Consider the following 13,570-nt stretch of genomic DNA (forward strand, 5'->3'; position numbering starts at 1 on the left):
CTCACACGCACCCCTATACCCCCCACCTCATCATACATGCACACACCCCTCACACACCACCATACATACACCCCTACCCCAACCACACCCCGCGCCCCCCACGCACAATCTACAAGAGTAAGACTTTATTTTTGAGTTATTATGCAAATCACTTCTATATACAGTACACAAACACAAATCATGACAAATCTGCTTTGTAATAAAATTAAAATACATTATAGCTGGTGTTGGACTTTTAGTGTACGATTTGGATTTCTTCCGGTTCCAACATGGCAACCTTCCCCTCCCAAAAGTAGTATTTCTGGGGAGCAAAGGGAGGAACTTCCAGTGGCAAAGGTCAGAGGTTAGAGGGCAGGACTTTCAGTCCCAATATGGCAACCAGGGGGCGGGGCAACTGTCAAGGGGTGGGACTACCCATGTGGCCCCTTGACAGCTGACCAAAACTCATTAAATGGCCCTCCAGCCAAAATAATTGACCGCCCCTGATATATGTCAACAGGGAAACACTTCCAAAGTGACAGCAACATTGTTTAAAATTAGCATAAAGTATTCTAAAAATAAACTTGTGCTCTTGTGAAAAACAAAGAGATAGAAAAAAAAGATGCATTTATCTGAAATATTTTAAAATCCAGCAATGGGGCATACTGTATCTGAAAGTCGAGAACAGATGCAAAACCCCAAGTCTTTCCATACTTAGCTTGGAAAGACACTGACAGGCTTTGGATGCAAAATACTTTCTAAATGATGTGAGGACAACAGGACTGCAAAACCACAAAGGACTGCACAGGAATATTTAGGGAACAAATCTCTTGAAAAAGAAAAAGGGGTGGCGATCACTTCTTCAGAAGACAGTGGGCACATCTACATGTTCATTAATGTGTCATAATTACAGCGCATTAAGTTGTCATTACCTGTAATGACAGGTACTAACTTAATGTGCCATAATTGGAGCTACTGTGCATTAGAACGCTTTTTTAGTGACAATAATGCACATTAGACTAGATCGAGTGTGCATTAGCATGGGTTTTGTCTGCTGCACTAATAGACAGCAGAATGCTCATTAAGCGTCTTGTGTAGATATGCCCAGCGTAGCATAACCTGGAGAATATATTTCCCTGGAAACTCTTATTTGACTGAAATGCAGTAAAAATATGCATTATTTTAGCCATTACTTGCTCTTCAATCCACAAGAAACTAATGCAGGACCAGAAAAGCCCCAACAGCAGTGTCCTCCTAATCCATTCTAACCTCTCAGACTATGAATTCCATAATAAATGACAGGTATCACAGAAATGCAGGTCATTTCCAAACAGACTCCTCTTGGTAAGATCTATGATACTTACCCTTCATCAGTATCAACTACTAGTCTGCTAATAACTTTATTTTTCACGCCTGCTTAAGGTGAATTAAAAACAAAAAGAGATACTGGATCCCACCCCCTGAACCTTGGGTTACCATGCACCTACCGCTGGCTTTTGATTCAGAGTATGAAGGACTGTCCTCAAAAGTGAAGATCTGCGGAACACATGCAGGAGTTCCAACGCTCTGGCCCAGGTAGGGAGCAGGTGGGTAGTAAGAGTGCATCCTGTACTGAGAGCCCATGGCATGGCGGTTCTCGGAGCTCTTTACCTGTTTGAAGAAAGAATCAGAACAGTTGTATATAAAAGTTGAATCTCAGAGTTTTCTCCTTGTCCTGCCTTCACATATAATTCACTGACCTCAGGGGCGGAAAGCACATTCCCTTTCCTGAAATCTATCAAAGACAAAAATACACAATTACCTGTGGGTGTACACTTTTCACAAGATAACCACTCTCTCTCCAATCTCTCAGTTCTAATCCCCAAAGGGAATTTACAAGACACCTTTCATAGACAAGCACGCAAATGTCACTTAATAAATCTACTGCATGCAAAAAATCATGTACTAAATATAGACATTGGCTTTATGGCACATTATAACCTGCCTGCCATTTGATAACCCCAGGTAAGCTGTCTGCGTTTTACCAGCTGAAGTCCTCTCCTTTTTCCCTCCCTCCTACCTTTCTCTCACCTATTGTCTCACAGGGCCTCTGATTCCACCCCCCCCCCGACATGCATTTGCATTTTCACAGACCAGCATTTTGCATACTGGCTTCCATTCTACCCAGGAGAGAACACAAAGAAACAACAAACTCCCTGTGGCTGAAAAAGGGTGTTTGTAACCAAAAGCTTGCAAAGAACAAATTTCCCAACTATTTAGCTGGTCTCATAAAAGATACAACATTTACCTAAAGAACCTTGTCTGCATACGTCCTTAGACCAACACGGTTACAATCAACAACCCTAAAATAAACAACCCACATTTTCCTGGATTTATTTTTAAGTGAATTTAGAACATACAAAATGCTCAACTGACAGACCCAAAGACTGAAGTCCCCTAGCTATTCATGGTATAGAGAGTATTACTGAAAGTCTCCCAACTCCACTCTGCCTATGTGCCAACCCTGACTAACAGAAGAAGGAGATGAACAGATCTCAGCACCCATTCAATCATTAAAGTCTCCAAAGAGATTAACAGCCATTGGACTGATGATTGATCCTTGCAGACTCATATGTTCTCTAGTTACATTGATGTAATCTAATAGTATCAATCTACATATCTATACAGACCCCATCACTTTAGTATCTGAGCAACTAACCCACAATTAATTTATTCTTGAAACCCAGGGGGATTGGAAAATATTATCTCTATCTGATAAGGGGAAAGGAGGCCACGGATGAAGTCATAAGAAATATGTAACAGAACCATGAATAGAAACTACTTCCATCTATTAGTCTAGCACCTAAATGACAAGACCACGCTTTTCCATTTCACAGGGCCCAGAACACTTTCAAAGAGTATCAGCTCTGGGTTTCTAATAAGCTGTGATCCTGACTCAGACCCAGAAGTGGAAGTGTATCCAATTTCCAGTCCCATGAGCCAATATAATCTGCCATCCTTTCTTGATAAGTTGGAGTACTTCACATGATTAAATCTTTTATAATTTGTTTCATGAAAGAATAATCTGGCACCATTATCTGTTTCAAATTTCCATAACGTGAAACTTTTGCAAAAAGAGTAGAGTAATTGAGAAATCTAGGAGGCCATTATCACTAAGGATATTTAAATGCTATGAGAAAAGGCAGTATCATATTTTCTAGCTTCTGAAGCTGATTTTGGTATTAAAAATTAGGTGATAAAAAAGCTTCTGGCAAGGGAAAAATATTAATTATAAAAATAAAACAATTACTGTATTATTAAACTACTGCCGGCATCAATCCTTCGATTTGAAGATGATCTCTACCCAAGGCTCACCGAAGGGTCCTGTGATGACACAGGAGTCTAATCCATGAGCCACAGATTCATCCAAAGAAGTTGCTCACCTTTTCCTTTCTCCACTCTTTCTTCTCTGCTTCGAGGGCAAGATGCTTTACCTTGAAATGGGCTGCTGCTTGGTTGAGGTTGCAGCACCATTGGGGTCAGTTGCAGCCAGCTCCTCCTAACTGTTGATGTTGGCATCTATTTTCTTGAGGTACGCTTTCAATGTGTCCTTGAGGCATTTCTTCTGGCCACCACAAGATTTCAGTACGTTACTAAGCTGGGAGTAGAGCACTTGTTTTGGGAGTCAAGAGTCAGGCATCCACAAGCAATGTCCATTCCAGCAAAGTTGGTGCTTAAGGATCATTGACTCAATGCTGGTAACACTGGCTTCAGCAAAGATGCTGGCATGTGCATGGTGATCTTTTCATTTGATGTGGAGGATTTTCCAGAGACATAGTTTGTGATACTTCTCCAGGCTCTTGATACAACAACAATAGGTCACCCACATTTCATACTGTAACCTGGGTTGTACTCCAGGATGTACCCCCTCTCCAACTGAAGGGCTCAGAGCAGTTGCACAAGCACTGTGGGAGGTGTAGGGACCCTCCTTCCCCTATGGAGGAGAGCCAGATCACCAATGGGGACTTAACCATATACCTTTTAATGAGAAACAGTAGGGGGAACATAACCACTCTAAACCAGGGGGTATAGGGAACACTACAATGTCCCAAGGGGGCAGGATTCAATAAAGGTTAGGCACTTACAATCATAGACATATTCATTCAGTTGACAAAAGACAGGTTTAACAAAATATAAAACACAAACAGCAGAACAAACAATACTGGTTGGCAAAATATAAAATGCACAAAATACAAAATGTTAAATAACAAGCAATATAAGGCCTAGGTACCTGGAGGGGGGGGAAGAGGGAAAATGCAATGACCCCCTTCCACTGCAACAAGAACTTCTCCCTATTGCTTCATTCACCCCAGCTGGGGCTTGAACTCAGACCTCCCATGTGGTGGACAGAAACTCTACCATACAGCCACCAGCACTGGTATGACTCTAAGCTGCTAGGGGTTTTGACCTTCCAAGAGCCCCAGCCTCACGCCAAGCTGCCTGGTCTCTTGCTGAAGGAGCTGGAAGCAGAGCTGGGAACCTCTCAGAGGTCACTGCTCAGCTTCTGGCTGGAGCTGGGGAGCCTCTCCTGCTGGCTGCAGCCTCTCGTAATAAAATCCTGGAGCCCAGTGGGGAGCCTCTCCTGCTGGCCGCACACCGCACTGCTGAGGGTCCAACTGCTGCCTGCAGGTCCCACTCCTTCAGGGTATTCTGGGGCAACTGCTCCCACCCTGCTGGCCCAGCTCTTTGAAACTCCTTACTTGCGGTCCATCGCCGGTCTCCTTTGAGTCAGCTGCACTGCCCCTTTTATTCCCCTCCAGGTGACCCAAGGGGCCAATCAGGGGACACGGAGGGTGAGTCTCTGGGCCTGACTGATGAGGAAAGGGAATCCCAAGCCCTCCAAACATCTTTTACCCTTTCAAAACCCCTGAGCCAAATCACCACCACCCACCCCGTCACAATATCCATAGAGAAGAGTGGGAATGATGACTGCATTGTAGGCCTAGATCCTGGTGCCTTTGTGGAGATTGCAATAAAGACATGCCAAAGCAATTTCCCAAAGGAAGCACTTGCGCACTGGATCCTGTGCTGGATCGCTTCATCAATGTTCACTCTCTGAGAAAGGTGGCTACTGACGTAGGGGAAGTGCTCAACTACCTCCAGGGTCTTTCCCTCAATGGTAATTTGAGGAGGAGGGCACATTCATGGCTTAGAACAGGCTGATAGAGCACTTTAATCTTCTTGGTGATAAGATAGAGGCCCAATATTTGGTAGGCTTCTCCAAAAAGATCCAGCATGGTTTAGAGATTTCCCTCAGCGTGTGCAAGGCTGGCATAGTCATTGGCAGACCAAAGGTCAACGATGTTTGAGTACTTTGGTCTATGACCAAAAATGGCCCAGATTGAAGAGCCCTCCATCCTTTCAGTATTCTATGTCAATTCTGGAAGGAAGGCATCCTTAATGAGAACCAGGATGACTGTCACAAAAAATATAGAGAACAGTTGGGGTGATGACACATCATTGCTTGATCCCAGTTTGGATGACAAATGGATCTGCCTCTGATCCACTACATGGAACAGTTGCAGTCATGTTTGTGGAGAAGCCTCAGGATTGATGTTACTTTTCAAGAAATCCAAATCTGGCCAGTACTTTCCACAAGGCTGCACAACTGATGGAATCAAAGGCCTTAATATGGTCAATGAAGGCCAAATACAGGCCCTGTTGTTACTGATACTTTTCTTGGATCTGGCAGGCAACAAATATTGTATCAGTTGCCCTACAAGATGGTCTGAAGCCACCCTGAGATTCCAGCAGGACTCCCTCAGCAAGAGGTAGAAGACAGTTCAGGGGAATGCACGTGTGCAGGAGGATGCCGCTACAGTTGGTTTTCCATACTCCTTCCTTCCCAATGTGGGGTGAGCAGAACGGATCCTGAATAGGACTGCTCAGTCATAGTAGCAGCTGCCAAATTGCACCCGTCTCAACCCAGACACAAGATGACCATCAGGCTACTGCCATCTACATGCAGGTTAATGGCTGGAGACTGCTGGATTCACTAGTCCTCTCTCTGTCACCACTGCTCTATCACTGCAGGGCTTTTTTTGGAGGTTGGTAAAGGAAAGCGTGTTGCTTCCTCTGGTATAAGTCTGTTCATGACTCTGTTTAACATGAGGAAGCTCTTACATGGAAACAGCAACCACATGATCTTGGCAAAGTAGAGATCTGGGCCCTGTGGCAAGGAGGAACCCAAGACGACACGACAGGAGACCTCCATCTTTTTGCAGCCTTCTTCCGTCTGAACAGCAATTGAGATCCTTACATCTTTTACTGCCTGGTCTGCTGTTGAGGATTGTAGTTGCACTAGTAAATCTAATCCAAGGCTCATCTGGAACAACTCACCTGTCACAGAAGTTCTTCATCTGAGTTAACGTTGTATTTATATTGTGATACTAGGTTGTAGGTTGTTCCTTCTATCTGCTTTTGCCTGCGGGCTTCATTGGAATTTGACCCCATATATCCAATAAAATAATTCACTAATCACAGAAATAAAAAACAGGAAGTATTTTATCAGGCCTAGCTAATGCATACATTCAGAAAGTATTTTTATAATGGTTCCCTTAGTTACATACACTTAACATTTAAATTGCTAAACTGGAATTACTCAATATAATTCATGTGAAATCTTTGTGTTGTTCTCTAAGGCTACAGACAGATATCACATTTGGCTCAGGATAAAAACTGTCTTATCCCAGGACAACATGCAATATTTCAGACATCCATGTCCATTGTCTTGAGATAAATCCTGAAACAGTTCACAGGATAAGAAGCACTAATTGTTTATCCCAGGGTATCACCAAGTGTATCTAAACGGTTATCCCAAGACCACAGAATCAGTGGCAGAAAAGCAGCAGTGCATCCAGCCACTCACTAAACCCCGATTAGAAGTGTGATGTGTGCAACAAGCCAATCCCAAGATGTTTCTATTCTGGAACAAACTCAGGTATCACTTCTCTATAGACCAATGCAACATCTGTTTCTAGCTTAAGACCAAAAGCAATATCTTCCTTATTTTCTGTTTTTGATTTACGTTCTCAGTGATGACAATGCTTGTTTAATGTAAGTCTAAACATTTTAACAGCAATCATGTCTCATGTATATCGATATACCTATAGATAGGACATACTTCAATTCTGGAAGATAAGGCATTATAATAATTTTAGTAAGTTGATCTCCACATCCTATGTATATAAACATAAAATTAACAAAAGGACACAAAAAGTTTCATCCAAGGTACACCATAAGCTACTGGAACAGTTCTTTGTCATGGAGCATGCTGAACACACTTTGGAATAAACAAGGGGTTTAGGAGAGATCAAATCAATATCCCCCAGGTCAGAAACTCAGGAAGGTCTGGCCATCTACATACTCCTCTTCTTCAAAACCCACATGTCCTCTATCCTAAGAGGTAAGCCAGGAACACAATACCAGAAGCTCAGTATGAGGGACAATCATCTAGTCTACTCCTAGGGCTTTGGTTGTCACCAAAAAAGGCTCATTCTCAATCTGTGCACCTGTGGGGGCAGTCAGTGCTGTGCACGATGAAACAGTAGGTATCCAAACCATCTCTGCCCATCCTTGACAGCAAGCTGTCATGTTTTGCACTATGGGACGCCTCAAAGCAGCTCAAGTTTTAGGCCTGCCACCCTTGAAAATAACACTTTCCTTATGTGTGCATGGGTGTGCATCTATGCATGTGCAGGCAAATGCACACACCTGCCCTAAAAATATCATCCATTGGAGATAATATTATTTTAGCAGCAATAAAATGAAAGAACTGCTCTATGGTACTGAATGAATAATCTCATGTTTCCTTTCTCTGTAGACTGTGGACCTGTTTGCTTTTAAGTCTTTTTTTTTTTTTAATTTCCCCCATTCCTTAAAAAAAACAACTCAGCTAAAATCCCAGGATTCAATGACTTATTACTACTATTATTATTAGTGTGTGGTAGCCGGCTAGCAAAAGACATGTTTTATAATCTTATTACCCACACCAAGTCTATGAACCACAGTACGACCAACAGACGGAGGCTTGGCTCTGAAAAGAATATGCATTGTATTAACCACTGAAGAAAATCTAAAAGCTCTAGGTTTTGTTTTATTAAACTATTTAGAATACACACCACAGTAAATCTGAACCATAAGGTTTCTTTTTATAGTGCTTAGCTACCCTATTTTATAGTAACAGTAAAAAACCAGTCAAACATAAAAATTCTTGACCTTAGCAGTGTATTAAAAAGGGGACTTAGGAGATCATTACCCAATGAGAAGGGGGCGTTTTCTCTGAATTAACTCCTTCAGCTACGGATAGGTTGGGAGAGCTGGCACAGTTGCAGATGCACCAGAAAAAGGAAGCAGTAGGATGAAATGCAGTTTGTCAAAGAGAACAGAGCATTACCTGACTGATTATATCATTACAGGTTACTTTCTAGGAATATTATGGCACATCGTCTGCAAGAAGGATACTTCAGGGGAAGCCTTCAAGATGCCAGGCAGGATACGAAATAGGTATGAAAATCTCCTGCATTCTGGCTTGCACATGTACCATTTTTATTTTGAAAACCGCACTTGAAGTGAACCTGCAATGCAAGGCTGCTTTTCTCCCTGACTCCACCTGTTGCAACTGGTTTTCCACTGCATTTTCTAAACTCACTGGGGCAGGGATTCTCTCTCACTGAGCATGTATATGTCTGACATAACCGGGTCCTCACTTGATTGAGTCCTCTAGGAAGTACTGCTGCTGTTTAATCAGGGAATTTTCAGAGGCCTCCTTTTCAAGGTCCTCTGGGAATACAACAAATCTATACACATTGCTGGAAAACAGGCACTATTAGCCAAGGTGTACATGCAGAGTTGCTGTCTGCCCAGCACACTTGGGTTTCTCAGCTCTCTCAGGCTGCTGTGTTTCGCTATCATTCCACTTTACAGAACTGAACTCTGCCCTTATACAGCCACCCAAAACTGCCCTCAGATGCAAATGGACCACACACCTCCCTGCCTTTAATAGGAGCTGCTGATAATACAAGGCACGGATTTAGCCCATTCAGCATTCAAAGCTGCCAGTGTACAGTTAAATTCCTTTTGAAGGGTGGCTCATCTAGAGCAGCCAGATAACTGGTGATAGGGTCTTGAAAATTATAAACTGATATAATATCACTAAGAATATTTCATGCTACTTATTCTTCTGCCTGAAAGGACAATAAAAGACCCAGGGACAAGCAGTTGCTTTCATCCTGCGACTCAAACAAACAAAGACCACCATAACCAAATCCTTCAGTCATTTACCAGAATGGCTAGAACACAGGAAGCCAGCCACTCTATGTTGATGGCTGACAAAGTGACCAAACTCCTAATTTTATGACTAAGGAGTTGATGAGCCTTAGTCCTCCCACCAGCACCTAAGATGCATATGAGATTGGTTTAAAAAATAAGAATTGGGGGGAAAAAATTAAAAGACATTCTTAAAATGAAAGCTTCCATCCATCCATCCCTAAAGACCAAATAGTGTGTGACCTGTGTGAAATAGGCAGTGCTGGCAATGCTAAGTCATAAAAAATATACATCCTGAGAGTTGTGCTGGAAACTCCAACAGAGCCTGGATTGGCTCCCTGTGATGTCAAGGGCAAAGCTCCCACTGAGTTCAACAAGAGACAGCCAGGCTGCCTGGGAAGTCAACAGTGTGTCAGGGAAGTAAGGAGCTAGGCTGCTCCCTCCTGTAGCAGAAGGTCCTTGCCTCCTACCGATCCCAGGGAACCCACTGGATCTCAGGGAAGATCCTTGCAGCGTAGTTCACCTCCTGAGCCTCTGTATGGTCCGACCAATAGCTACTTCTACAGAAGCCACCAACCTACATGGCAAAGCCTTTGTGAAAATAAACCAACCGGTGCTGTACGTATAAGATGGCCACACTTTTCATTCTACAGCTGATCATGTCAACAAAGCTCACTGACCAGAAGGGACCAGATACTCCTCCTGAAAAGCCCATTCCTGGGGACAGAGATGCCACCAAGAATACAGGACTGGGAGCCAGGATTTCTCTGTTTTATTTCTGTCTCCGCCACCGATGCCGAGTGATCTTAGGCAGGCAGTCATGCAACCGAGACATTCCGTGCCTCAGTTTCCACGCTGGCTTATTATATTTACACCTCCCCACCCCACCCCCCAACACGCACTCTCATAATTCAGGCAGAGGTTCTCTTGCTCTTTTTTCCCCCTTGGCATCAATACACATACATGCAGGACTAGTCACTGATAATTTTAACAATACATCCTTCCTCTGTCCCCCCTGAAAAACAAGCAGTTCTAGGGCATATACAATTGCATCTTGTATTTATTTATACAATGCCTTTATGCAAACTCGGAGGTTGACTGTACGTGCTCAATGGATAGATGAACAGGCTTATGCTGAATGAATAATGAAAATCAAGCTAAAGGGATATTGTTTTGCAATGTTTGATGTTGGGTACATTGCTTCACAGGCCGATTCTCCTCAGTTTCCCCATTTATAAGATGAGGCTAATACTACTGCCCTGCTTTGTGAGGGAGTTGCTAATGAACTAAGCACCCCATTTATGAAACACTTTGAGGATTTTAGATGCACGTGGCAGCAAAAATGCCAATTAGGATCATAGTAGTACTGTTCAGTATGATTTCATTTAACTTATGCAACCTACTAAGCACATTTTGCAGCATGAGAAGCAAAACAATGATACCAACCCTCGACTCACTTTGACTTTAACCTGGAAAATACAAGAGACATCTATATCTGTCCTTCCTTGATAGACAAACTTAATTAACCTTTGCTAGTCTGTTCCAACCTACTGTTTTAGACAAAAGCAGTGACCCATAAACAATATGTTACCATCAGAATCTCAACTGCTGCGACATCAAGAGATATAGCCCTATCAGCAGTATCAGAAAATAAACCGCTAAGATTAGCTCCTGCAAGAAATATGGATTATATTCATGTCACACATGAGCTGTCAGAAACATTAGGATACTTTTAGCATAAATCTGTAGTGTGAAGGGGTTCTTATGAATACAGTATATAATATACTGCTTACAAGGCAAATAAGGATTATTTTGGGTTACCTGAAAATGAACGTATACTGCCAAGTCTTTTTCATTCTATACTTAAGGATCCTTACTACACAGATTTGTAAAAGAATAGTATTTGTTACAGAGAAATTATGTTAGAAAAGAAAAACTGCAATAATTAAAGAGCACACATTTTTAGGACATGATCATGCTCCTAAATTCCACCAGAAAAGTTTTCAAGGATGCCGTTTTATAAAACTTTAATAAACAAGGTATCTAAGTCAACAGCTTTAATCACTCATTTCAGAATAAGCAGCAGTATAATTTTTATCAGCATGTTCAACTGATTTTTCAGTTTGACTTTCAACAACAGCTATTTCAGGTTTTCTCCTCAAACTGCCTCCTGCAGGAATGACAATAAAGGTTTTCTGGAAGTGAACACAGTGACCTTATAAGCCACATTTAAACACAATAAAATTTCAGCATTATTTGGATACCAAAAAGGATCTGAAATCCAAGGACCCTATCTGAAGCATCTGAGACCTGCTTACCCAGCTCTGCTTCCCTAAACCCAGCTCTAAACCATCACTAAAGGTATGCAACAAAACAGAAAAAAAAATTTCATCCCTCCCTAACACCAGAAAGAATATCCTGAAAAAGACACGTTAGCTGAAATTGTTACCAAACTGACTGTAGGAACCAGAAAGACGCACACACTTGTTGGCAAGGCAATAAGTTCAAAGCAGTCAATGTTGTCTTTTTCCTGTGACTCATAGCTCACAATGTACTTCACCCTTCCCCTAGAAGAGAATTTAGTTTAACCAGGTATTCATTTTACCATGCATGCTTTATTTACATAGCGGTAGTACAAAAAGGCTGAAGTTATTTCAGAAATTTATCATTTATTTCCAGGTAAACAGATGCCAGCAACATTGCTTTTAGAAACATCAAGTCACCCAACTTCCATTATACATTAACATGTCCTGACTCGCACTGCCAAAGCTACTGAACTCATTTAACTGTTAATTGGATATAACACACATAAATTTATGTTGTAATGAACATTACTAGCACTTTCTCAATGGAGGTCTTAGATGCTAAGTGCAGAAACAGAATGAAAGGAAATCTATAATAACCATCAAACCTGTTTATTTCTTCCACTTCCCTTCTGCACCCACACTTGTACATTCTTGTTTATTAAATAATATGTAACACTAAGTATCAATTCTTATTTGACCATCTGCCTTAAATTGGTCCAAACACCAAAAACCGAGCGACTGAGAGCATCTTATATAAAGCTACTTAATAAATACTACCATCTTCATTAAACTCATCACTTTCTGATGGATACTGCCTCCTGAGTAATTACACAAAAGCGAATGAAACCTCCAGAGAAATCTTGCAAAACTTTCCTCCATATGAATCTATCCCAGTCCATAAGCCCCTGCACAAAGACTAATGAAATCTGACATTAATCTACTTGAAAGATGCAGTGATTCAGTTTATTTGCCAAAGCTCAATGGTGCATTAATCTCCATCTCATCCCACACACACACACACACACACACTCACACACACACACTCTTCCCTCCCCAATCTCTTTTCCCTGCTCCTTGAAGTCATTCTTCTCTTCAAAATAGCAGACAGCTCTACCACAAGGTCTAATCTCCACGCAAAATTTGTACAACTTTAAGTATACTGGTGTAGTCAGAAGCACTGTGCAGGCTATATTGGTACTGGGCTTTGTCTGCACTTCACAGGTTAAAGGTACACCTATGCTAGCAAACCTTCCCAGTGAAGATGCTGCTTATATCACAGAAGACTTCTTTGGCTGATACAGCTTATACTAGTTCCCTGACCAAATTAAGCTAGGCTGACAAGACAGCATTTACCTAGCTTGCATAAACTGGAGTGCTGTCATGGATGGCACTATAATAAACTATTCAAGAAGGACAGGAAGGGGAGAAAAAGAGTTGCTCTTTATATAAAAGAGCTATATGACTGCTCAGAGGTACAGAATGAAACTGGAGATAGGCCTGTTGAAAGACTCTGGGTTAGGGTCAGAGGGGAGAACAACAAGGGGGATGCCATGGTGGGTGTCTGCTATAGACCACCAGACCACGAGGATGAGGCTCTCTTTAAAACAGCTAGTGCAACTTTCCAGATCACAGGTCCTGGCTCTCATGGGGGACTTCAATCATCCTGACATCTGCTGGGAGGGCAACACAGCAATGCAATCCAGGAAGGTTTTGGAGAGTGATGGGGACGACTTCCTGGTGCAAGTGTTGGAAAGGCCAGCTAGGGGCCACGCACTTCCTGATCCACCCATAGTTGGTAGGGTCAGAAGGGACCTGAGCAGATCATCAAGTGCAACCCCCTGCCATGGCAGGAAAGAGTACTGGGGTCAAACGACCCCAGCAAGGTGATTGTCTAGCCCTGTCTTAAAGACCCCCAGGGTAGGAGCCAGCACTACTTCGCTTGGAAGTTGATTCCAGATCCTAGCCGCCCTGACCGTGAA

The 13,570-nt window shown here is 42.3% G+C and overlaps 1 protein-coding gene across 3 annotated transcripts in view; it reads right to left on the minus strand.

The window, feature by feature from the left end:
- The window catches only part of DMRT1 (doublesex and mab-3 related transcription factor 1), a 122,215-nt gene that overhangs the window by 49,887 nt on the left and 58,758 nt on the right, over nucleotides 1-13,570 (minus strand). For all 3 annotated transcript variants that reach the window (XM_019517648.1, XM_019517650.1, XM_019517649.1), the window contains exon 4: nucleotides 1,467-1,629. In XM_019517648.1, the coding sequence (XP_019373193.1) occupies nucleotides 1,467-1,629 (163 nt within the window). The remainder of the gene's footprint in view (nucleotides 1-1,466; nucleotides 1,630-13,570) is intronic.

The sequence above is a fragment of the Gavialis gangeticus genome, unplaced genomic scaffold (genome assembly GCF_001723915.1).
Source record: "Gavialis gangeticus isolate Ggan-Ray unplaced genomic scaffold, GavGan_comp1, whole genome shotgun sequence".
NCBI lineage: Eukaryota > Metazoa > Chordata > Crocodylia > Gavialidae > Gavialis > Gavialis gangeticus.